At 48.8% G+C, this 25,391-nt stretch overlaps 1 protein-coding gene across 2 annotated transcripts in view; it reads left to right on the forward strand.

The window, feature by feature from the left end:
* Positions 1-25,391, forward strand: part of LOC123752401 (probable cytochrome P450 49a1) — a 315,070-nt gene that overhangs the window by 84,994 nt on the left and 204,685 nt on the right. Inside the window, exon 4 of one of the 2 annotated variants that reach the window (XM_069334722.1) lies at positions 17,635-17,751. The exons of the other annotated variant lie outside the window; for it this stretch is intronic. Within the exon in view, the coding sequence (XP_069190823.1) occupies positions 17,635-17,751 (117 nt within the window). The remainder of the gene's footprint in view (positions 1-17,634; positions 17,752-25,391) is intronic. 2 annotated transcript variants of the gene reach the window in all.

Raw genomic sequence — 25,391 nt, forward strand, 5'->3', positions numbered from 1 at the left:
TGGTCTTGTAGACCTGGCGTTGTTTACCTGGCAGTGTACACATGGCCGTGTTTATCTGGCCGTGTACACCTTGGCGTTTTCATCTGGCCGTGTACACCTGGGCGTGTACACCTGGCCGTGTACACCTGGCTGTGTACACCTGGTCTTGTACACCTGGCCTTATACACCTGGCCTTGTACACCTGGGCGTGTAAACCTGGTCTTGTACACCTTGCCTTGTACACCTGGTCTTGTACACCTGGCCATGTACTCCTGGCCTTGTACACCTGGGCGTGTTCACCTGGCCGTGAACACCTGTCCGTATACACCTGGCTGTGTACACCTGGCCTTGTACACTTGGCATTGTACACCTGGCCGTGTACACCTGGCCTTGTACACCTGGCCTTGTTCACCTGGCCTTGTACACCTGGGCGTGTACACCTGGGCGTGTACACCTGACCTTTTTAACCTAGTCGTGTACACCAAGTTGTGTACAACTGGCCGTGTACATCTTGTCTTGTAAACCTGGCCATGTACACCTGCCCTTGTACACCTAGCCGTGAACACCTGGCCTTCTTCACCTGGCCGTGTACACCTGGCCTAGTACACCTGGCCTTGTACATTGGTTTTGTACAACTGGCCTTGTACACTTGGCCGTGTACACCTGGCTGTGTTTACCTGGCTGTGTACACTTGGCCGTGTACACTTGGTCGTGTACACCTGGGTGTGTTCACCTGGCTGTGTACACCTGGGCGTGTTCACCTGGCTGTGTACACCTTGTTTTATACACCTGGTCTTGTACACCTGGCTCTGTCCACCTGATCTTGTACACCTGGCGTTGTTTACCGGACCGTGTACACATGGCCGTGTACACCTGGGCGTTTTCATCTGGCCGTGTACACCTGGGCGTGAACACCTGCCCGTGTACACCTGGCCTTGTACACCTGGATGTGTACACCTGGTCTAGTACACCTGGCCTTGTACACCTGGCCTTGTACACCTGGGCGTGTAAACCTGGCCTTGTACACCTTGCCTTGTACACCTGGCCTTGTACACCTGGCCTTGTACTCCTGGCCTTTTACACCTGGGCGTGTTCACCTGGCCGTGAACATCTGTCCGTGAACACCTAGCTGTGTACACCTGGCCTTGTACACTTGGCCTTGTACACCTGGCCGTGTACACCTGGCCTTGTACACCTGGCCGTGTACACCTGGCATTGTACACCTGGTCTTGTTCACCTGGCCATGGACACCTGGGCGTGTACACCTGGGCGTGTACACCTGGCCTTTTTAACCTAGTCGTGTACACCTAGTTGTGAACAACTGGCCGTGTACACCATGTCTTTTAAATCTGGCCATGTACACCTGTCCTTGTACACCTAGCCGTGAACACCTGGCCTTTTTCACCTGGCCGTGTACACCTGGCCTAGTACACCTGGCCTTGTACACCTGGTTTTGTACTCCTGGCTTTATACACTTGGCCGTGTACACCTGGCTATGTTTACCTGGCTGTGTACACTTGGCCGTGTACACTTGGTCGTGTACACCTGGGTGTGTTCACCTGGCTGTGTACACCTTGTTTTATACACCTGGACTTGTACACCGGGCCGTGTACACCTGTCTGTGTTTACCTGGTCTTATACACCTGGCCTTGTACTCCTGGCCTTGTACACCTGGGCGTGTTCACATGGCCGTGAACACCTGTCCATGTACACCTGGCTGTTTACACCTGGCCTTGTACACTTGGCCTTGTACACCTAGCCGTGTACACCTGGCCGTGTACACCTGATTTAGTACACCTAGCCTTGTACACCTAACCGTGTACACTTGACCTTGTACACTTAACAGTGTACACCTGGCTGTGTACACCTGCCGTGTACATCTCACCTTGTACACCTGGCCTTGTACATCTGTCCTTGTACACCAGGCTTTTTTCACCTTACTGTGTACACCTGGCCTTGTACATCTAGCCTTATACACCTAACCGTCTACACTTGACCGTGTACACCTGGCCTTGTACACCTAACCGTGTACACCTGGCCTTGTACACCTGGGCATGTACACCTAACCGTGTACACCTGGCCTTGTATACCTGGCCTTGTACACCTAACCGTGTACACCTGACCTTGTAGACCTGGGCATGTACTCCTAACCGTGTACTCCTGGCCTTGTACACCTGGCCTTGTACACCTGTGCGTTTACACCTAACTGTGTACACCTGGCCTTGTACACCTGGGCGTGTACACCTGTGCATATACACTTTGCCTTGTACACCTGGCATTACACACATGGCCGTGTACACCTGGTTTGTACACCTGGACTTGTACACCTGGCCTTGTACACCTAGCATTGTACACCTGGCCGTGTACATCTGGCCTTGTACACCTGGCCTTGAACACCTGGCCTTGTACACCTGGCCTTGTACACCTGGCCGTGTACACCTGGCCTTGTACACCTGGCATTGTACACCTGGCCCTGTTTACCTGGCATTGTACAGGTGGCCGTGTGCACCAGGCATTGTACACCTGGCCTTGTACACCTGGCTTTTTACACCTGGCATTGTACACCTGGCCTTGTACACCTGGCCATGTACACGTGGCCTTGTAAACCTAGCATTGTACACGTAGACGTGTACCCCTGGCCTTGTAAACCTGGCCTTGTACACCTGACCTTGTACACCTGGGCGTGTTCACCTGGGCGTGTACAGCTGGCCTTGTACACCTAGTCGTTTACACCTTGTTGTGTACAACGGCCGTGTACATCTGGTCATGTACATCTGTCCGTGTACACCTGTCCTTGTACACCTAGCCGAATACATCTGGGCGTGTACACCTGGGCGTGTACACCTGGCCTTGTACACCTGGCCGTGTACACCTGAGCGTGTACACTTGGCCTTGTACACCCGGCTTTGTACACCTGGCCGAGTACACCTGGCCTTGTACACCTGGCCGTGTACAGTGGGCTTGTTCACCTGGCCGTGTACACCTGGGCGTGTACACCTGGCCTAGTACAATAACCGTGTACACCTAGGCGTGTACACCTGGGCGTGTACACCTGGGCGTGTACAACTGGTCGTGTACACCTGGGCGTGTATACCAGGCCTTGTACACCTGGCATTGTACACCTAGCAGTGTACACCTGGGTCTGTACACCTGGCCTTTTACACCTGGCCTTGTACACCTGGCTGTGTACACCTGTCCTCTTACACCTGGCCGTGTACACCTGGCCGTATACACCTTGCCTTGTACACCTGGCCGTGTACACCTGGCATTGTACACCAGTCAGAGTAGTTAATAAATGGAATGCACTAGGAAGTGATGTGGTGGAGGCTGACTCCATACACAGTTTCAAATGTAGGTATGATAGAGCCCAGTAGGCTCAGGAATCTGTACACCAGTTGATTGACAGTTGAGAGGCGGGACCAAAGAGCCAAAGCTCAACCCCCGCAAGCACAATTAGGTGAGTACAATTAGGTGAGTACCTAGCCATGGGTACACCTGGGTGTGTACACCTGGCCTTGTACACCTGGCTGTGTACACATGTCCTCTTACACCTGGCCGTGTACACCTGGCCGTATACACCTTGCTTTGTACACCTGGCCGTGTACATCTAGCCGTGTGCACCTGGCCGTGTACACCTAGCCGTTTACACCTTGCCTTGTACACCTGGGCGTGTACACCAGCCCTTGTACACCTGGGTGTGTACACATGGTCTTGTACACCTGGACGTGTACACCTGGGCGTGTACACCTGGGTTTGTACACCTGGGCGTGTACACCTCACCTTTTAGACCTGGGCGTGTACACCTCCCCGTGTACACTTGGTCGTGTTTACCTGCCCTTGTACACATGGCCTTGTACACCTGGCTGTGTACACCTGACCTTGTACACCTGACCTTGTACACCTGGCCTTGTACACCTGGCCTTGTACACCTTGCCTTGTACATCTGGGCGTGTACACCAGGCCTTGTACACCTGGCCGTGTACACCTAGCTGTTTACACCTTGCCTTGTACACCTGGGCGTGTACACCAGGCCTTGTACCCCTGGGCGTGTACACTTAGTATTGTACACCTGGGCGTGTACATCTGGCCTTGTACACCTGGCCTTGTACACCTGGGCGTGTACACCTCACCTTTTAGACCTTGGCGTGTACACCTTGCCTTGTACACCTGGGCGTGTGCACCTCTCCGTGTACACTTGGCCGTGTACACCTAGCCGTGTACACCTGGCCTTGTACACCTGGCCTTGTACACCTGGTTGTGTACACCTTTCCTTGTACACCTGGCCGTGTACACATAGCCTTGAACACCTGGCCTTGTACACCTGGGCGTATACACCTGGCTGTGTTCACCTGGCCTTGTACACCTGGCTATGTACACGTAGGCGTGTACACCTGGCCTTGTACACTTAGCTGTGTACACCTAGGCGTGTACACCTGAGCGTGTACACCTGGCCTTGTACACCTGACCGTGTACACATAGCCGTGTTCACCTGGCCGTGTACACCTGGCCGTGTACACCTAGTGGTTTATAACTTGCCGTGTACACCTTGCCTTCCACACCTGGGCGTGTACACCAGGCCTTGTACACCTTGCCTTACACACCTGGGCGTGTACACCAGGCCTTGTACACCTGGGCGTGTACACCTGGGCTTGTACACCTGTGCGTGTACACAGGTGGCCATGTACACCTGGGCGTGTACACCTCGCCTTGTACACCTGGGCGTGTACACCTGGCCTTGTACACCTGGGCGTGTACACATGGGTTTGTACACCTGGGCGTGTACACCTTGCCTTGTACACCTAGCCGTGTACACCTGCCCTTGTACACCTGGCCTTGTACACCTGGATGTGTACACCTGACCTTGTACACCTGGCCTTGTACACCTGGCCGTGTACACCTAGCCGTGAACACCTAGCCTTGTACACCTGTCCTTTACACCTGTCTGTGTACACCTGGCCTTGTACACAGGGCCTTGAACACCTGGCCTTGTACACCTGGGCGTGTACACCTGGGCGTGTACACCTGGCCGTGAACACCTGGCCTTGCACACCTGGCCTTGTACACCTGGCCTTGTACACCTGGCCTTGAACACCTGGCCTTGTACACCTGGCCTAGTACAGCTGGCCTTGAACACCTAGCCTTGTATACCTGGGCGTGTACACCTGGGCGTGTTCACCTAGCCGTGTACACCTGGTCTTGTACACCTGGCTTTGTACACCTGGTATTGTACACCTGGCCGTGTACACCTGGGCGTGTGTACCTGACCTTGTACACCTGGCCGTGTACACCTGGGTGTGTACACCTGGCCTTTTACACTTGGCCTTGTACACCTGGCTGTGTACACCTGTCCTTGTACACCTAGCCGTGTACACCTGGCCGTATACACCTTGCTTTGTACACCTGGCCGTGTACATCTAGCCGTGTACACCTGGCCGTGTACACCTAGCTGTTTACACCTTGCCTTGTACACCTGGGCGTGTACACCAGGCCTTGTACCCCTGGGCGTGTACACTTAGTATTGTACACCTGGGCGTGTACACCTGGCCTTGTACACCTGGTCTTGTACACCTGGGCGTGTACACCTCGCCTTTTAGACCTTGGCGTGTACACCTTGCCTTGTACACCTGGCCTTGTACACCTGGTTGTGTACACCTTTCCTTGTAAACCTGGCCGTGTACACATAGCCTTGAACACCTGGCCTTGTACACCTTGGCGTGTACACCTGGCCTTGAACACCTGGCCTTGTACACCTGGGCGTGTACACCTGGCTGTGTTCACCTGGCCTTGTACACCTGGCTATGTACTCCTAGCCGTGTACACCTGGCCTGGAACACCTTGCCGTGTACACTTGACCTTGTACACCTGGCCGTGTACACCTGGCCTTGTCCTCCTGGCCGTGTACACCTGGCCTTGTACACCTGGCCTTGTACACCTGGCCGTGTAGAGTGGGCTTGTTCACCTGGCCGTGTACACCTGGGCGTGTACACCTATCCTAGTACAATTAGCCGTGTACACCTAGGCGTGTACACCTGGGCGTGTTCACCTGGGCGTGTACAACTGGTCGTGTACACCTGGGCGTGTATACCAGGCCTTGTACACCTGGCATTGTACACCTAGCCGTGTACACCTGGGTGTGTACACCTGGCCTTTTACACCTGGCCTTGTACACCTGGCTGTGTACACCTGTCCTCTTACACCTGGCCGTGTACACCTGGCCGTATACACCTTGCCTTGTACACCTGGCATTGTACACCTAGCCATGCACACCTGGGTGTGTACACCTGGCCTTGTACACCTGGCTGTGTACACATGTCCTCTTCCACCTGGCCGTATACACCTTGCCTTGTACACCTGGCCGTGTACATCTAGCCGTGTACACCTGGCCATGTACACCTAGCCGTTTACACCTTGCCTTGTACACCTTGGCGTGTACACCAGCCCTTGTACACCTGGGTGTGTACACATGGTCTTGTACACCTGGACGTGTACACCTGGGCGTGTACACCTGGGTTTGTACACCTGGGCGTGTACACCTCACCTTTTAGACCTGGGCGTGTACACCTCCCCGTGTACACTTGGCCGTGTATACCTAGCCGTGTATACCTGCCCTTGTACACATGGCCTTGTACACCTGGCTGTGTACACCTGACCTTGTACGCCTGGCCTTGTACACCTGGCCTTGTACACCTTGCCTTGTACATCTGGGCGTGTTCACCAGGCCTTGTACACCTGGGCGTGTACACTTGGTCTTGTACACCTGTGCGTGTACACAGGTGGCCTTGTACACCTGGGCGTGTACACCTAGCCGTGTACACCTGCCCTTGTACACCTGGCCTTGTACACCTGGCTGTGTACACCTGACCTTGTACACCTGGCCTTGTACACCTGGCCGTGTACACCTAGCCGTGAACACCTAGCCTTGTACACCTGGCCTTTACACCTGGCTGTGTACACCTGGCCTTGTACACAGGGCCTTGAACACCTGGCCTTGTACACCTGGGCGTGTACACCTGGGCGTGTACACCTGGCCGTGAACACCTGGCCTTGCACACCTGGCCTTGTACCCCTGGCCTTTAACACCTGGCCTTGTACACCTGGCCTTGTACACCTGGCCTTGAACACCTAGCCTTGTATACCTGGGCGTGTACACCTGGGCGTGTGTACCTGGCCTTGTACACCTGGCCGTATACACCTTGCTTTGTACACCTGGCCGTTTACATCTAGCCGTGTACACCTGGTCGTGTACACCTAGCTGTTTACACCTTGCCTTGTACACCTGGGCGTGTACACCAGGCCTTGTACCCCTGGGCGTTTACACTTAGTATTGTACACCTGGGCGTGTACACCTGGCCTTGAACACCTGGTCTTGTACACCTGGGCGTGTACACCTCGCCTTTTAGACCTTGGCGTGTACACCTTGCCTTGCACACCTGGGCGTGTACACCTCTCCGTGTACACTTGGCCGTGTGCACCTAGCCGTGTACACCTGGCCTTGTACACCTGGCCTTGTACACCTGGTTGTGTACACCTTTCCTTGTACACCTGGCCGTGTACACATAGCCTTGAACACCTGGCCTTTTACACCTTGGCATGTACACCTGGCCTTGAACACCTGGCCTTGTACACCTGGGCGTGTTCACCTGGCTGTGTTCACCTGGCCTTGTACACCTGGCTATGTACTCCTAGCCGTGTACACCTGGCCTGGAACACCTTGCCGTGTACACCTGACCCTGTACACCTGGCCGTGTACACCTGGCCTTGTCCTCCTGGCCGTGTACACCTGGCCTTGTACACCTGGCCTTGTACACCTGGGCGTGTACACCTCGCCTTGTACACCTGGGCGTGTACACCTTGCCTTGTACACCTGGGCGTGTACACCTGACCGTTTACACCTGGCCGTGTACACCTGGCCGTGTACACCTAGCCGTGTACACCTGGCCTTGTACACCTGGCCTTGTACACCTGGCATTGAACACCTGGCCTTGTACACCTGGGCGTGTACACGTAGGCGTGTACACCTGGCCTTGTACACTTAGCTGTGTACACCTAGGCGTGTACACCTGAGCGTGTACACCTGGCCTTGTACACCTGACCGTGTACACATAGCCGTGTTCACCTGGCCGTGTACACCTGGCCGTGTACACCTAGTGGTTTATAACTTGCCGTGTACACCTTGCCTTCCACACCTGGGCGTGTACACCAGGCCTTGTACACCTTGCCTTACACACCTGGGCGTGTACACCTGGCCTTGTACACCTGGGCGTGTACACCTGGGCTTGTACACCTGTGCGTGTACACAGGTGGCCATGTACACCTTGGCGTGTGCACCTCGCCTTGTAGACCTGGGCGTGTACACCTTGCCTTGTACACCTGGGCGTGTACAACTGACCGTGAACACCTGGCCACGTACACCTGGTCGTGTACACCTAGCCGTGTACACCTTGCCTTGTACACCTGGCCATGTACACCTAGGCCGTTAACACCTGGCCGTGTACACCTGGTGTGTACACCTTGACGTGTACACCTTGCCGTGTACACCTACCCGTGTACACCTGGCTGTGTAAACCTGGCCGTGTACACCTAGCCATGTACACCTGGCCGTGTACACCTGGTCTTATACACCTGGCCTTGAACACCTGGCTGTGTACACCTGGCCTTGTACACCGGATATGTAGATATGATAGAGCCCAATAGGCTCAGGAATCTGTACACCTGTTGATTGACTGTTGAGAGGCGGGACCAAAGAGCCAGAGCTCAACCCCCACAAACACAACTAGGTGAGTACCTGGCCTTGTACACCTGGCCTTGCACCCCTGGCCTTGAACACCTGGCCTTGTACACCTGGGCGTGTACACCTGGCCTTGTACACCTGGGCGTGTACACCTGGCTTTGTACACCTGGCCGTGTACATCTGGCCTTGTACACCTGGCTTTGTCTACCTGGCCCTGTGCACCTGGCCTTGTACACCTGGGCGTGTACACCTGACCTTGTACACCTGGCCTTGAACACCTGGCCTTGTACACCTGGCCTTGTTCACCAGGTCGTGTACACCTGGTCTTGTACATCTGGCCGTGTACACCTGGCCAGGTACACCTAGCCGTGTACTCCTAGTCGTGGACACCTGGCCGTGTACACCTGGAAGTGTACACCTGGCAGTGTACACCTGGCCTTGTACACCTGGGCGTGTACTTCTGGCCTTGTACACCTGGGCGTGTACACCTAGCCGTGTACACCTGACCTTTTACACCTGGCCTTGTACACCCGGCCTTGTACACCTGACCTTGAACACCTTGCCTTGTACACCTGGGCGTGTACACCTGGCCTTGAACACCTGGCTTTGTACACCAGTCGTGTACACCTGGCCGTGTACACCTGGCTTTGTACACCTGGCCGTGTACTCCTGGCCGTGTACACCTGGGTGTGTACACCTGTTCGTGTACTCCTGGTTGTGTACACCTGGCCGTGTACATCTGGCCTTGTACACCTGGGCGTGTACATCTGGCCGTGTACACCTGGCCTTGTACACTTTGCCGTGTACACCTGGCCTTGTACACCTGGGCATGTACACCTGGCCTTGTACGCCTGGCTGTGTTCACCTGGGCATGTACACCTGGCCGTGTTCACCTAGCCGTGTACACCTAGTCGTGTACACCTGACCTTGTACACCTAGCTGTGTACACCTAGTCGTGTACACCTGGCCGTTTACACCTAACCTTGTACACTTGTCTGTGTACACCTAGTCGTGTACACCTGGCCGTTTACACCTAACCGTGTACACCTAGCCCTGTACACCTAGTCGTGTACACCTAGCTGTGTACACCTGGCCGTGTACACCAGGCCGTGTACACCAGGCCGTGCACACCAGGCCGTGCATACCTGGCTCTGTACACCTAGCCGTGTACATCTGGCCTTGTACACCTGGCCGTGTACACCTGACCGTGTACACCTGGCCGTGTATGAAGCTGCGGGTTGCTGTTGAATGTAATAGGACTTGTTCATCAGTGACGCGTCGTGGATTATTGTGATTAATATGATGGGTGGGTGTGTGAGTTCCAGTGTTTTATTATATAATATTAATGACCTTATATTACTATTATATTACTTGGAGCTTCGAACACCCGACCTCCCGTATGGGTGACAGTCGCTCCATCAACTGCTCCATTGGGCTAGCCTTAAAAGGGATGATCCAAATTCAACTAACTGCTAATCAATGGAACTTGACATCCTTGTAGCTGCCCTCGAGCTCAGGAAAATTAGATAATTAGCTAAGTGTAATTACGTAAGTGTAGTTCCAGGATGAGAGCTAGACTCGTAGTGTCCCGTCTTCCCAGCACTCTTGTCATACAACGCCCTGAGTCAGAGATTCAGCGACTGTCTCCATTGCCAGTGCTGAGGACTTCCAGGTGTGGGGAAACGACTTGTGAGATTTATATTTATTTAATTTATATGAATTGATATAATTGATAACTGTTCATGGTTTATATTTACGTTAATTTACATATTTCGATAGCAATTTGCATGATGTTTAGCAGACTGTATTTCTGCAATATTCTCGCAAATCGACTTTTTGCACATTTGGGGGGGGTATATTAAAATTGATATATATGCAGCCATCAAACTACAATATTAAATTATATCAATTAGTAATGAAAATTCGGAGGTCTTATCTTATTGTATGGTAGGGTTAGTCCACTAGGTATAAACAAGGATGATGACACCAAATAATCCTCTTGGTTGAGATTTGCATCACCACCCAGGTACTGGTGTACCAAGATTAATTTTTGCTTCCTCTTCTATTGTTCCTGTCAAAGGGCACTTGCTGTCAAGCCGGAATCCTATATATGTGATAGCTATATCAGAGGAAATATTGGTATATTCTTTCTAAGATAAGCACCAAGGAATAATTACCTGGATTAAGTTGCTTTTCATGCGTGCTAACCGGTTCGCTCTATATCTACCTAACATTAACTGGCCAGAAAATGACTAGATAGTTTCGGTAATACACTTCCCTTGTAGATATTGACTGCGTGTTGATGATGGAAGAAGGACTAATTTGATCTCCATAACACTTCATCCAAGGGAGAATAATAGGAGTTGAACTCGCTCCAGCGACCTGGTCTAGCAACAATGGCTAACTCACTCCCACTGACGCCCTGACTCTCCTTGTCCAGATGTTAATAATTGGTAGAAGGTGTCACATTTACTATATTTTGGTATTGATAATTAAGTTAAATCTTTTGAGATGTTTTTATGATGTTAAAAGTCCAAAGACTGCTATATTAAAAATAATTCCCAACAGAATAGCTGGCGAATTTAATAGCGATGTGGCAATGATATCCCGTTTTCTATTGATGGAAAATTCCGCTACAGGCTACATTTTCTATGGGTTAACTTGTGTATGCAACCCAGCAGTAATATAATCTGCTTGTTGTATTTAATATTAGTAAATGGTGTCGGGTTTTCTGACACCAGGGTCCTCATGCTCAAGGTGAATGAAATGTTTCATCCACGGTACTGTGAACAGTACAGTTTATTTATTCATATATGATGTGCCTAATAGCCAGAACTGCACTAATTGACCTAATATGCAAGGTCCGATTTGCCTAACAGGCCGAATGGAATGATATTCGATAGTGTCAACTATTTACTTCCAGATTGTTTATTTTCTAACAATATTAATCTATTATATTAGGAACATGAATTGCCGATTTAGTTAGGTTAGATTAGATTAGGTTAGGTTAGGTTAGATTAGGTTATGTTAGGTTAGGTTAGATTAGGTAGGTTGGGTTAGGTAGGTTAGGTTAGGATAGGTTTTATCAAATTTCTATGTTATTTTGGAATGTAAGTACCAAAAATATCAAATCAAATCATATGTAAATGAAAAGCTGCATAACTCCATTAGAAAAAATATTTGAAATCATATAGGAAAATTCGATTTCTTTGGCAACTGGGCCTATTAGGTACAATATATATATATATATATAAATATATATTCTGAATTATATATATATATATATATATATATATATATATATATATATATATATATATATATATATATATATATATATATATATATATATATATATATATATATATATATGTTTCATTGAATATGACCGCATATTCTGTATTTATTATTTTCTGGTTTAGGGCTTCTATCCCTCTAACTATTTTCTTAGCATCAGGGCTTAATTGAAATAGGAGTTCTCCAAAACTCATTTTCGTACTTTTAAGGTGAAGAAAAGAAGTGATTTACTATAGAGTGTATTACACTTATTTGTATAATTTGCACGACGTTTCGAACCTCCATGGTTCATTCTCAAGTGAACAGATCTTACAATACTAGTTGATTTTATACCCGCATTAGGTCAGGTGATAATACAATGAAGGTGAAAACATGGGGGGATACATAAGGGATAAACATAGGGGCTGCAGAAGGCTTATTGGCCCATACGAGGCATCTCCTATCCAAACACAAAGATTAATCCAGTGTAATTGGCCTGTTATGTTGGACATTGTCTTCTGTGTTGGCATCGATATGTTCTTGTCTTGTCCTTACTCTCATGGTGGGTAGAGTAAATAGTTCCGTGATTTGGGTGTTCATGGTAGGTCGCTCTATTCTTATGTGAATTGCCTCAAGAATTTGTAATCTTCTTGAATCTTGGGTTTTGTCTATTATGCAAGTATTCGTGTTCAACATTTCTCTTGTTAGAGTAATGTCATGGGCTTGTCTCATGTGATTCCTAGGGGCACCAGATTGAAGATGGCATGTCAAACGCCTCGTCAGCTTGGTCGACGTCATACCTATGTACTTACATTGAAGGTTACATCCTTCGTGGGGGCAAGTGTACATGTATACAACGCTTGACTGCTGTAGAGGGTTCTCCGTCGGCTTCGGGCTGTTTTTGATAAGGAGTTCGGAAGTCTTCTTGGTTTTGTAGAATATTATCAGGTTTATGTTTTGGTTAGGAGTAGTGCTTTTTACTCCTTTACGGATTATTTCTTTCATTATTCTTTCCTCTTTTATATGTTCACTGTGCATGGTTGATTTGTAATATAATTTTATTGGGGGTGTTGTGGTTTCTGTTCTAGGTTCTGAATTATACCAACGGTCCAAGTGTCTTCTTATAGCAGCGTTTATTTCCACGTTGCTATATCCGTTGTTCACCAATACCTGAGTTATTCTTTCAAACTCTCTACTCACGTTGTTCCATTCAGAGCAGTGGGTAAGCGCTCGACGAATATAAGCATTGAGAACACTGGCTTTGTATCTTTGGGGGCACTCACTTCTACCGTTCAGGCAAAATCCTATGTTGGTGGGCTTGGTATATACGTTGGTGCTTAAAGAGGTTCCTGTTTTTGTTATTAGTACATCCAAGAATGGCAGACTGTTATTTTCACTATTTTCATGTGTAAATCGGAGTACTGACTCTCTCTCTAGGTGTCTTTTTAGGTCAATTAGTTCATCTGAGTCTTTACTATTACGAATATGTCATCTACATAACGGCAGTATACAGTTGGTTTTTGTCTGCTACTGAAGACCCTATCTTCGATGGTTCCCATATAAAAATTAGCAAATAAAACTCCTAAGGGGGAGCCCATTGCTACTCCGTCTATTTGTAAATACATGTCTCCTTGTGGACTGATGAAAGGAAACTCAATGAACTCCTAACTCCATACACTCCAAGTAAGTTTAGTCTACAATCATTAGCAGATTTCCTAGAACTGATCAAATCTACCCAGCCCGATGGAATCATCGCTTCCCTGGACGTTGAATCCCTTTTTACCAACGTCCCAGTCGACACAACCATAGGAATGATACTGGACAGAGTATACAGAGACGAGAGCACCCCCAAATTAGACATACCTGAGCCATACCTGAAGTGAGTGCCCCCAAAGATACAAAGCCAGTGTTCTCAATGCTTATATTCGTCGAGCGCTTACCCACTGCTCTGAATGGAGCAACGTGAGTAGAGAGTTTGAAAGAATAACTCAGGTATTGGTGAACAACGGATATAGCAACGTGGAAATAAACGCTGCTATAAGAAGACACTTGGACCGTTGGTATAATTCAGAACCTAGAACAGAAACCACAACACCCCCAATAAAATTATATTACAAATCAACCATGCACAGTGAACATATAAAAGAGGAAAGAATAATGAAAGAAATAATCCGTAAAGGAGTAAAAAGCACTACTCCTAACCAAAACATAAACCTGATAATATTCTACAAAACCAAGAAGACTTCCGAACTCCTTATCAAAAACAGCCCGAAGCCGACGGAGAACCCTCTACAGCAGTCAAGCGTTGTATACATGTACACTTGCCCCCACGAAGGATGTAACCTTCAATGTAAGTACATAGGTATGACGTCGACCAAGCTGACGAGGCGTTTGACATGCCATCTTCAATCTGGTGCCCCTAGGAATCACATGAGACAAGCCCATGACATTACTCTAACAAGAGAAATGTTGAACACGAATACTTGCATAATAGACAAAACCCAAGATTCAAGAAGATTACAAATTCTTGAGGCAATTCACATAAGAATAGAGCGACCTACCATGAACACCCAAATCACGGAACTATTTACTCTACCCACCATGAGAGTAAGGACAAGACAAGAACATATCGATGCCAACACAGAAGACAATGTCCAACATTGTCTTCTGTGTTGGCATCGATATATATGTTGGCATAAGGGATAAACATAGGGGCTGCAGAAGGCTTATTGGCCCATACGAGGCATCTCCTATCCAAACACAAAGATTAATCTATCCAAACACAAAGATATATATATATATATATATATATATATATATATATATATATATATATATATATATATATATATATATATATAAGCCAAGTTCGTGCACGCCTCACAGCTGTGCAGGCTCCCCATGCAGGGGACTTCCTTCTGGCAGTCCCTATGTCTGCGACAGGCACACGTCTTGATCCGCAGGAGCTCCGTATTGCAGTCGCTCTCCGCCTTGCTATCCACACTGTTCACAGGTGTATTTGCGGCGAGGCAGATGCTGACGAATATGGATTGCATGGCCTGTGGAAAATCGGGTGGTTGGCACACTAGACACGACGAAGTCAACGACATCATTAAAAGAAGCCTTGCCTCTGCTCAGTGTCCAGCGGAGAGAGAGCCCCGCAACCTACTGAACCGTGACTCTGTTAGCTTTGCCGGCCGACCAGACGGAATCACACTGCGTCCGTGGAAGGGTGGCAGGCAGTTAGCATGGGACTATACTTGCGTATCCACCCTGGCAACGACATACATCACCCTCTCTGCCGGCACGGCAGGAGCCGCAGCGACACACAGAGAAAAACAAAAGTCAGTCAAGTACAGGCAATTAGATCAAAGGTACAATTTCGTTCCAATAGGGTCTGAGACCCTAGGCCCATGGGGTGAGAGTGCAAGAAGGTTTCTTAAGGATCTTGGTTCCAAGCTCATTGACACCACAAAAGACCCTAGAGCAGCAAGTTTTCTCTTTCAGCGCCTCAGTGTCGCGATCCAGAGGGGAAATGCCCGCTGCATCCTCGGTTCCTGCCCGGCGTCGGAGGAGTTCGAGGAAATCTACAGCCTCTAGGAAGCGAACTTTTTCTTGTGTCCTCTTAATGTTCATTTTTTGTATAAAATCAGATATGTAACTGTATAACCTTGCATAATAAAGTGTACATCATAATAAAAAAAAAGGGGGTGGTAGGAGAAGTGAACACTCTTTCGTATTCAGAGTTAAATGTCAAGTTTTTCCCTGAGTGCTCTGTGTTCCCTTCTCTGAGGCTGTGGGTCCCAATAATTGCACCAGTGGTGGTACCCCCCTATATATATATATATATATGACCGAAAAAGTAAGATTAATAATTCTAACACGAATTTTCTCAATCTTTCGTACATTACGCTTCACTGTTGGAGGTAAATCAAAAATCACTTCTCCAAAATTCATTTTTATTTCTAGTCTGACGCGACACGGGCGCGTTTCGTAAAACTTATTACATTTTCAAAGACTTCACAAATACACAACTGATTAGAACTTACGTATCTCTGCTATTATATCTACATTTGAGTGAGGTGGGAGGGGTGATGTGGCATTAACACAAGACAGAACATGAGGGGATATTAATAGGGTATTAAAAATATCAACACAAGACAGAACAGAAACAATGGGTATTGAATAGAAGTGTTTGTAGAAAGCCTATTAGTCCATATTTCTTGATGCTTCTATATTGGAGCGGAGTCTTGAGGTGGGTAGAATATAGTTGTGCAATAATTGGCTGTTGATTGCTGGTGTTGACTTCTTGATGTGTAGTGCCTCGCAAACGTCAAGCCGCCTGCTATCGCTGTATCTATCGATGATTTCTGTGTTGTTTACTAGGATTTCTCTGGCGATGGTTTGGTTATGGGAAGAGATTATATGTTCCTTAATGGAGCCCTGTTGCTTATGCATCGTTAAACGCCTAGAAAGAGATGTTGTTGTCTTGCCTATATACTGGGGTTTTTGGAGCTTACAGTCCCCAAGTGGGCATTTGAAGGCATAGACGACGTTAGTCTCTTTTAAAGCGTTCTGTTTTGTGTCTGGAGAGTTTCTCATGAGTAGGCTGGCCGTTTTTCTGGTTTTATAGTAAATCGTCAGTTGTATCCTCTGATTTTTGTCTGTAGGGATAACGTTTCTATTAACAATATCTTTCAGGACCCTTTCCTCCGTTTTATGAGCTGTGGAAAAGAAGTTCCTGTAAAATAGTCTAATAGGGGGTATGGGTGTTGTGTTAGTTGTCTCTTCAGAGGTTGCATGGCTTTTCACTTTCCTTCTTATGATGTCTTCGATGAAACCATTGGAGAAGCCGTTATTGACTAGAACCTCCGTTATTGACTACAGTGAAGCGTAATGTACGAAAGATTGAGAAAATTCGTGTTAGAATTATTAATCTTACTTTTTCGGTCATATTTAATAATATATGTCTACAGGAAAGACTGCTACCAAAATATACTAATATATATATATATATATATATATATATATATATATATATATATATATATATATGCGAACAATATAATATGTTCATATATATATATATATATATATATATATATATATATATATATATATATATATATATATATATATATATATATATATATATATATATATATATATATATATATATATATATACAGCCCATGACATTACTCTAACAAGAGAAATGTTGAACAAGAATACTTGCATAATAGACAAAACCCAAGATTCAAGAAGATTACAAATTCTTGAGGCAATTCACATAAGAATAGAGCGACCTACCATGAACACCCAAATCACGGAACTATTTACTCTACCCACCATGAGAGTAAGGACAAGACAAGAACATATCGATGCCAACACAGAAGACAATGTCCAACATAACAGGCCAATTACACTGGATTAATCTTTGTGTTTAGATAGGAGATGCCTCGTATGGGCCAATAAGCCTTATGCAGCCCCTATGTTTATCCCTTATGTATCCCCCATGTTTTTCACCTTCATATATATATATATATATATATATATATATATATATATATATATATATATATATATATATATATATATATATATATATATATACTTATTAATAATTGATTGAGACGTTGTCACGGCAGGCAAGGATTAAACTGGTGGCGGGTGAGGAGTCAAGTACAGGTGCACGCCATGAAGACAAAGACCGTGGCCAAGTATCTCCCCCAGGTCGACCAGGTGGCACAGGACTTCATCACCAGGTACGTGGCGGACACGGCACTATGCTGCCACGGTCACAGATGAAGCATTGACTTCTTCATGCAGATGGCAATATCTTTATACATTTTGAACTAAGAATAAGTATTTTGCTGCAAAGTTAGAAGGGAATGGGAACTTTGTGTCATATAACACAAGGAAAGTTATAATGAGCTGTGATGTAATGCTCTCAGATAAAGTTTCAGTTAATGCCTTGGTTACATAGTAGTGGCTGATAAGTTCAAGATAATAAACAATTTGTGACAACAGATGAGTCAGACACATGAGTGGAGCCAGGAGCTGTGAGATCACTGGGTCACCTTCCCCAGTCAACAGCTGGCCTCACTGTTACTACAGCATGGTCACGTATTGTGAGACTCAACCTCGTCAACTGCCTCGTTATGACTACTGACCTGTAGTTGGTGTCATGACCTCTGGTTAGAGTTATGACTACTAACCTGTTGTTGCTGTCATGAATACTGACATGTGGTTGGTACCATGACCTCTGACCTCTGGTTAGAGTTATGACTACTGACCTACTGACCTGTTGTTGGTGTCATAATTACTTACCTCTGATTAGAGTTATGACTACTGACCTGTTGCTGGTCTCATGATTACTGACCTCTGGTTAGAGTTATGACAACTGACCTGTCGTTGGTGTCATGACTGTTGACCTATGGTTGTTGTTATGACTGCTGACATGTGGGTTGATGACATGACTGATGACCTGTGTTTGGTGGCACTGCTCTTGACCTATGTTTGGAGACACGACAGCTAACGTATGGCTGTTGGCATGACTGGCAATGGTTAGTGGCCTTACCTCTGACATACAGGTGGTGTCATGAATGCTCACCTATAGCTTGGTGGCATGACGGTTTGAACATGGTAGGTGGCATGATTAATGACCTATTATTGGTGTTAAGAATACTGACTTGTGTATGGGCATGTCTGCGGACCTTTGGTTACTGGCATGACTACTGACCTTTGGTTAGTGTCATACCTGCTGACGTTTGATTAGTTGCATGACTACTGCGTTATGGTTGGTGGCATGATTGCACACCTTTGGTTTGCGCCAAGCTACTGACCAATAATAGATGTCATGGATGCTGACCAATCATTGTGGTGGCATTACTGCTGGCCTGTATGTGATTGTTGTCATGACTTCAGATATATGGTTGGTGTCCTAACTAGTCCCCTATGGTTTGTAACATGGCTACTGCCTTGTGGGTGGTGTCATGACTGCTGTTTTGTCCCGTGTGGAATGACGATGTCGATGGTGGCATGACTACAGACCTGTTCTTAGTGGCATGACTTTTTCCAGAAGATTAGTGGAATGACTACTGACCTGAGATTGGTCTCATAACAGGTAGCGTACGTTGGTGGCATGGCAGCTTACCTGTGGTTGGTGGCATGACAGATGACCAATTGGTGGTTTTATGACTGTTGGCCTGTGGTTGGTGGAATACCTGCTGACCTATGGTTGGTGGCACGACTGCTGACCTGTGGTTGTGGCATGACTGCTGACCTGTGGTTGTGGCATGACTGTTGGTCTGTGGTTGGTGGAATACCTGCTGACCTATAGTTGGTGGCACGACTGCTGTTATTTGGTTGGTAGCATATCTATTGCATTGTGGTTGGTGTCATAACTGCTGACCTGTGGTGGGTGCCTTGTGTGGGGAATTTCCATGCAGGTATATTCATTACAAATATTTGATGATATAAGGTGTTACGGCCCTATTGGGTCGCAACTGGGTTCTTTCTCTGATGTTAGTAGAGCTTGGGTATCCGGCCCCAAGCTAGTAGTGGCTTTCAAGGGGTGTGTTCCGTAACGCAAGTAAATTAAAGGGGAAGGGATAAAATTGCACTAAACTTAAATATATAATTATTCCACCACCATAAATAAGTATATAAACAGTCACACGCGATTACTATTACTACACTTCTTATTTACAATAATTCGTCTTCCTCCGAAGACACGGGATGCTCCACGGTGAGCATCCACGGGGAGCCGAGCGGACAGCACACTGGACTTGTGATCCTGTGGTCCTGGGTTCGATCCCAGGCGCCGGCGAGAAACAATGGGCAGAGTTTCTTTCACCCTATGCCCCTGTTACCTAGCAGTAAAATAGGTACCTGGGTGTTAGTCAGCTATCACGGGCTGCTTCCTGGGGGTGGAGGCCTGGTCGAAGACCGGGCCGCGGGGACACTAAAAGCCCCGAAATCATCTCAAGATAACCTCAAGATAACGGTGCTCAACGATGCTGAGCCCTTGGTCCTCGGTCCTCTTCTCGTTCCTCACGATGAATCCTTAGATTCTCTAGACGAGTCTACCCCGGCCACAGGCCAGCCAAATCACAGTCCCACTGGGTGCACCGTCGTGGAGGCCTTCAACCACAAATCCAGCCTGTAGCTGGCAGGTTCCAATCAGCTATGCTGCGTAGGCCACTCCACGACCGATACTAGGGTTGCGAGCCCTAGGCAGGAGCCTCGTGTGATTCCACAGATCACTCCTCACCACAACACCCCAGTGGCTAGTCTTCGCCCACCAGTCAGCCCCGGGTACGACAATTCCTCAACTGCCACGTCACAGGCAGGCTAACACAACAGTGTTCATCCAGGGGGTGACTCACAGCTTCTGCAGCAAACTCGTGGAAATACTTCGGCTGCCTTGGGTAGACTGATCCAACGTCCACTACAGCAGTCCCAGGTCGACTCTGTAATCAGACACGTCATCAGTACTAGTCACACTCTAGGGCACCTCACTTACAGGCTTAGACACAAACGCCCACCTATCCACTCCATAGATGGCGTTGCTGTCTAAGCGTCACCTCACCAGAGGTCAGCAGCGGCTATGTCACGAGCTGAATAAGACGGGAAGCCAGCCCCTGTGGCCGGTATATCTCGTCTTCACTAGATGGCGTCGTCCATTTGGAGGGGGTTTCGGGAGCTGACCCACAGATGGCGTGGTCGTCACTGCTCCGTGCTCGGACACTGGACTTGGGTCCGTAACATAAGGTAGAGTGTATTAGGATTATGGACTTCTGCTAGGTGTTACCCCTTATAAGGCACACTCCCCATCGATAGAAAAAAAATTGCAATAAGGATTAGTAAACTAAACTACTGGTACTGTTTGAAATACTCACATGACCTTATCTGTATAGAAGGTTTCAACATGAGTACAAAGGACATCGGGTTAATCAAGCAGGTATGCAGCTCGAGGCCTATTGCGGCTGTCCCACGTGTATCGACTAGTTGATGTCATTTGGGTCCTGATGATCACTACAGTTCTGCCAGAATTCCACAATGTAACTACTGCAAATATTATATCACAGATATATCATGTTCAGTAGAATTAGTTATTCAATGTGGAGAGGCTCACCATGACTTGTGGGATCGCCTGTAATATAACCGTTCATCTATCTAACTTACAATTAAAAGGCCAATTGATATATATAAACTAGATGTCTAACAAACCGGGTACAGAGAATACTCGTAATTGGAGGTCGCAGCCGCTGTAGAACGCTGTAACGGCACGGATGTTGAAGATAAGCGTGGCTGCTTTGTTTGCATCCTCACGAGGCCTGTACCAGATCAACAATGGCTTCTCTTCCTCCTCTGACCTTAGACACGTTAATAGTCACTCCACTATTTTCTGCCCATTTATTAACGAGGACAGGGAAGCGTTATTTTACGCGTTATTTTATCAGTTCCAATCACAGTTTTTTACTGTTTGTAATGCTGGACTGGACGTTTATAAGAAAGTAAATTATATTTTATGTGTATAAAGTTTATTGCGTGACTATTTCATTTCCAATTGAATCGACTAGTAACTTTTGGTACATTTCGCCTCAGGGAGAAAGTTACTTAGTTCTATCTAAGCCTTTAATTTGAATCCAGTCAAATATAATACTTTTAAAGTATAATTAAATTGTAGACTGGAAGAATTAAGAATTTGGGAGAAAAATAGTCATGTCGCCAAATGTTGGGTAACGCAATACTCCTCAATGCTATCCAGGGAGCTTCTAGACATTTCTCACGGGAAAATGAATACAGTTTGAATAATTTTCTGACATAACGAATTTAGCTTATTATATCAGGGGTTAGTAACTGGTTTATCGGAAATTTGCGTCACTTGACAACTGACCTGTGGTTGGTTCCATGACTACTATTGTGTGGGTTTGTGGAAAAATTGCTGATCTATGGTTTGAGCAACAATTACTGACCTATGGTTGCTGGTTTGCCTGCTTACTCATGGTCAGTGGCATGACTAATGATCTGAAGGTAGTGTCATGCCTTCTGACGTGTGTCATGAATTATGTTCTATTGATGGTGTCATGATTGCTGACGTATTATTAGCGGAATGAGTACTGACCTGCGTTTGTTGTCATGACCTCTGACCAATGGTTGGTGGTGAGATTATTTTGTTGTGTTTGGTGGTATGAATACTGACCAATGATTGAGGCATGATTACTGACCAATGATTGAGGCATGATTACTGACCAATGTTTGAGGCATGATTACTGACCAATGATTGAGGCATGATTATTGACCAATGATTGAGGCATGGTTACTGACCAATGATTGAGGCATGATTACTGGCCAATGATTAAGGCATGATTATTGACCAATGATTGAGGCATGATTACTGGCCAATGATTGAGGCATGATTACTGACCAATGATTGAGGCATGATTACTGACCAATGATTGAGGCATGATTATTGACCAATGATTGAGGCATGACTTCTGATTTCTCGTTGATGGTATGACTTTTGACCTGTGGATGGGGTCATAAATACTTGCATACAGTTTGTCATGACTACTGAACTGTGTTTAGTGTCATGACTACTGAACTGTGTTTAGTGTCATGACTACTGAACTGTGTTTGGTGTCATGACTACTGAACTGTGTTTGGTGTCATGACTACTGAACTGTGTTTAGTGTCATGACTACTGAACTGTGTTTGGTGTCATGACTACTGAACTGTCTTTGGTGTCATGACTACTGAACTGTGTTTAGTGTCATGACTACTGAACTGTGTTTGGTGTCATGACTACTGAACTGTGTTTAGTGTCATGACTACTGAACTGTGTTTAGTGTCATGACTACTGAACTGTGTTTGGTGCCATGACTACTGAACTGTGTTTGGTGCCATGACTACTGAACTGTGGTTGGTGTCATGACTAACCTTGCCTGTTTTCCCCACGTCATCCCCGCCTGCTTCACTGGTACGTCACCCCGACCTGCTTCCCTGACACGTCACCCCGGCCTGCTTCCCTGACACGTCACCCCGACCTGCTTCCCTGACACGTCACCCCGGCCTGCTTCCCTGACACGTCACTCTTGTCTGCTTCCCTGACACGTCACCCCGACCTGCTTCCCTGACACGTCACCTCGGCCTGCTTCCCTGACACGTCACTCTTGTCTGCTTCCCTGACACGTCACCCCGACCTGCTTCCCTGACACGTCACCCCGACCTGCTTCCCTGACACGTCACCCCGGCCTGCGTCCCTGACACGTCACCCCGGCCTGCTTCCCTGACACGTCACCCCGGCCTGCTTCCCTGACACGTCACCCCGACCTGCTTCCCTGACACGTCACCCAGGCCAGCGTCCCTGACACGTCACCCCGGCCTGCTTCCCTGACACGTCACCCCGACCTGCTTCCCTGACACGCCACCCCGGCCTGCGTCCCTGACACGTCACCCCGGCCTGCGTCCCTGACACGTCACCCCGGCCTGCGTCCCTGACACGTCACCCCGGCCTGCGTCCCTGACACGTCACCCCCGCTTGCTTCCCCTGACACGTCACCTCGGCCTGCTTCCCTGACGTCACCCCGGCCTGCTTCCCTGACACGTCACCCCGGCCTGCGTCCCTGACACGTCACCCCGGCCTGCTTCCCTGACACGTCACCCCGGCCTGCTTCCCTGACACGTCACCCCGGCCTGCGTCCCTGACACGTCACCCCCGCTTGCTTCCACTGCACGTCACCTCGGCCTGCTTCCCTGACACTTCACACCTGCCTGCTTCCCTGACACGACACACCGGCCTGCTTCCCTGACATGTCACGCCCGCTTGCTTCCCCTGACACGTCACCCCGGCCTGCTTCCTTGACACTTCACAACTGCCTGCTTCCCTGACACGACACACCGGCCTGCTTCCCTGACATGTCACCCCCGCTTGCTTCCCCTGACACGTCACCTCGGCCTGCTTCCCTGACATGTCACCCCGGCCTGCTTCCCAGACACGTCACCCCGGCCTGCTTCCCTGCACGTCACCCCGACCTGCTTCCCTGACACGTCACCCCGACCTGCTTCCCTGACACGTCACCCGACCTGCTTCCCTGACATGTCACCCCCGCTTGCTTCCCCTGCACGTCACCCCGGCCTGCTTCCCTGACACGACACACCGGCCTGCTTCCCTGACACGACACACCGGCCTGCTTCCCTGACACTTCACACCTGCCTGCTTCCCTGACACGACACACCGACCTGCTTCCCTGACACGTCACCCCGACCTGCTTCCCTTACACGTCACCCCGGCCTGCTTCCCTGACACGACACACCGGCCTGCTTCCCTGACACGTCACCCCGACCTGCTTCCCTGACACGACACACCTGCCTGCTTCCCTGACACGTCACCCCGGCCTGCTTCCCTGACACTTCACACCTGCCTGCTTCCCTGACACGACACACCGGCCTGCTTCCCTGACACGACACACCGACCTGCTTCCCTGACACGTCACCCCGGCCTGCTTCCCTGACACGACACACCGGCCTGCTTCCCTGACACGTCACACCGGCCTGCTTCACTGACACGACACACCGGCCTGCTTCCCTGACACGACACACCGGCCTGCTTCCCTGACACGTCACCCCGGCCTGCTTCCCTGACACGACACACCGGCCTGCTTCCCTGACACGACACACCTGCCTGCTTCCCTGACACGACACACCGGCCTGCTTCCCTGACACGTCACACCGGCCTGCTTCCCTGACACGACACACCTGCCTGCTTCCCTGACACGACACACCTGCCTGCTTCCCTGACACGACACACCGGCCTGCTTCCCTGACACGTCACACCGGCCTGCTTCCCTGACACGACACACCGGCCTGCTTCCCTGACACGACACACCGGCCTGCTTCCCTGACACGACACACCTGCCTGCTTCCCTGACACGACACACCTGCCTGCTTCCCTGACACGACACACCGGCCTGCTTCCCTGACACGACACACCGGCCTGCTTCCCTGACACGACACCCCGGCCTGCTTCCCTGACACGTCACCCCCGCCTGCTTCCCCTGACACGTCACCCCGACCTGCTTCCCTGACACGTCACCCCGACCTGCTTCCCTGACACGTCACCCCGACCTGCTTCCCTGACATGTCACCCCCGCTTGCTTCCCCTGCACGTCACCCCGGCCTGCTTCCCTGACACTTCACACCTGCCTGCTTCCCTGACACGTCACCCCGACCTGCTTCCCTGACATGTCACCCCCGCTTGCTTCCCCTGCACGTCACCCCGGCCTGCTTCCCTGACACTTCACACCTGCCTGCTTCCCTGACACGACACACCGGCCTGCTTCCCTGACACGTCACCCCGACCTGCTTCCCTGACACGTCACCCCGACCTGCTTCCCTG

This window comes from Procambarus clarkii, chromosome 31 (genome assembly GCF_040958095.1).
Source record: "Procambarus clarkii isolate CNS0578487 chromosome 31, FALCON_Pclarkii_2.0, whole genome shotgun sequence".
In the NCBI taxonomy this organism is placed as follows: domain Eukaryota; kingdom Metazoa; phylum Arthropoda; class Malacostraca; order Decapoda; family Cambaridae; genus Procambarus; species Procambarus clarkii.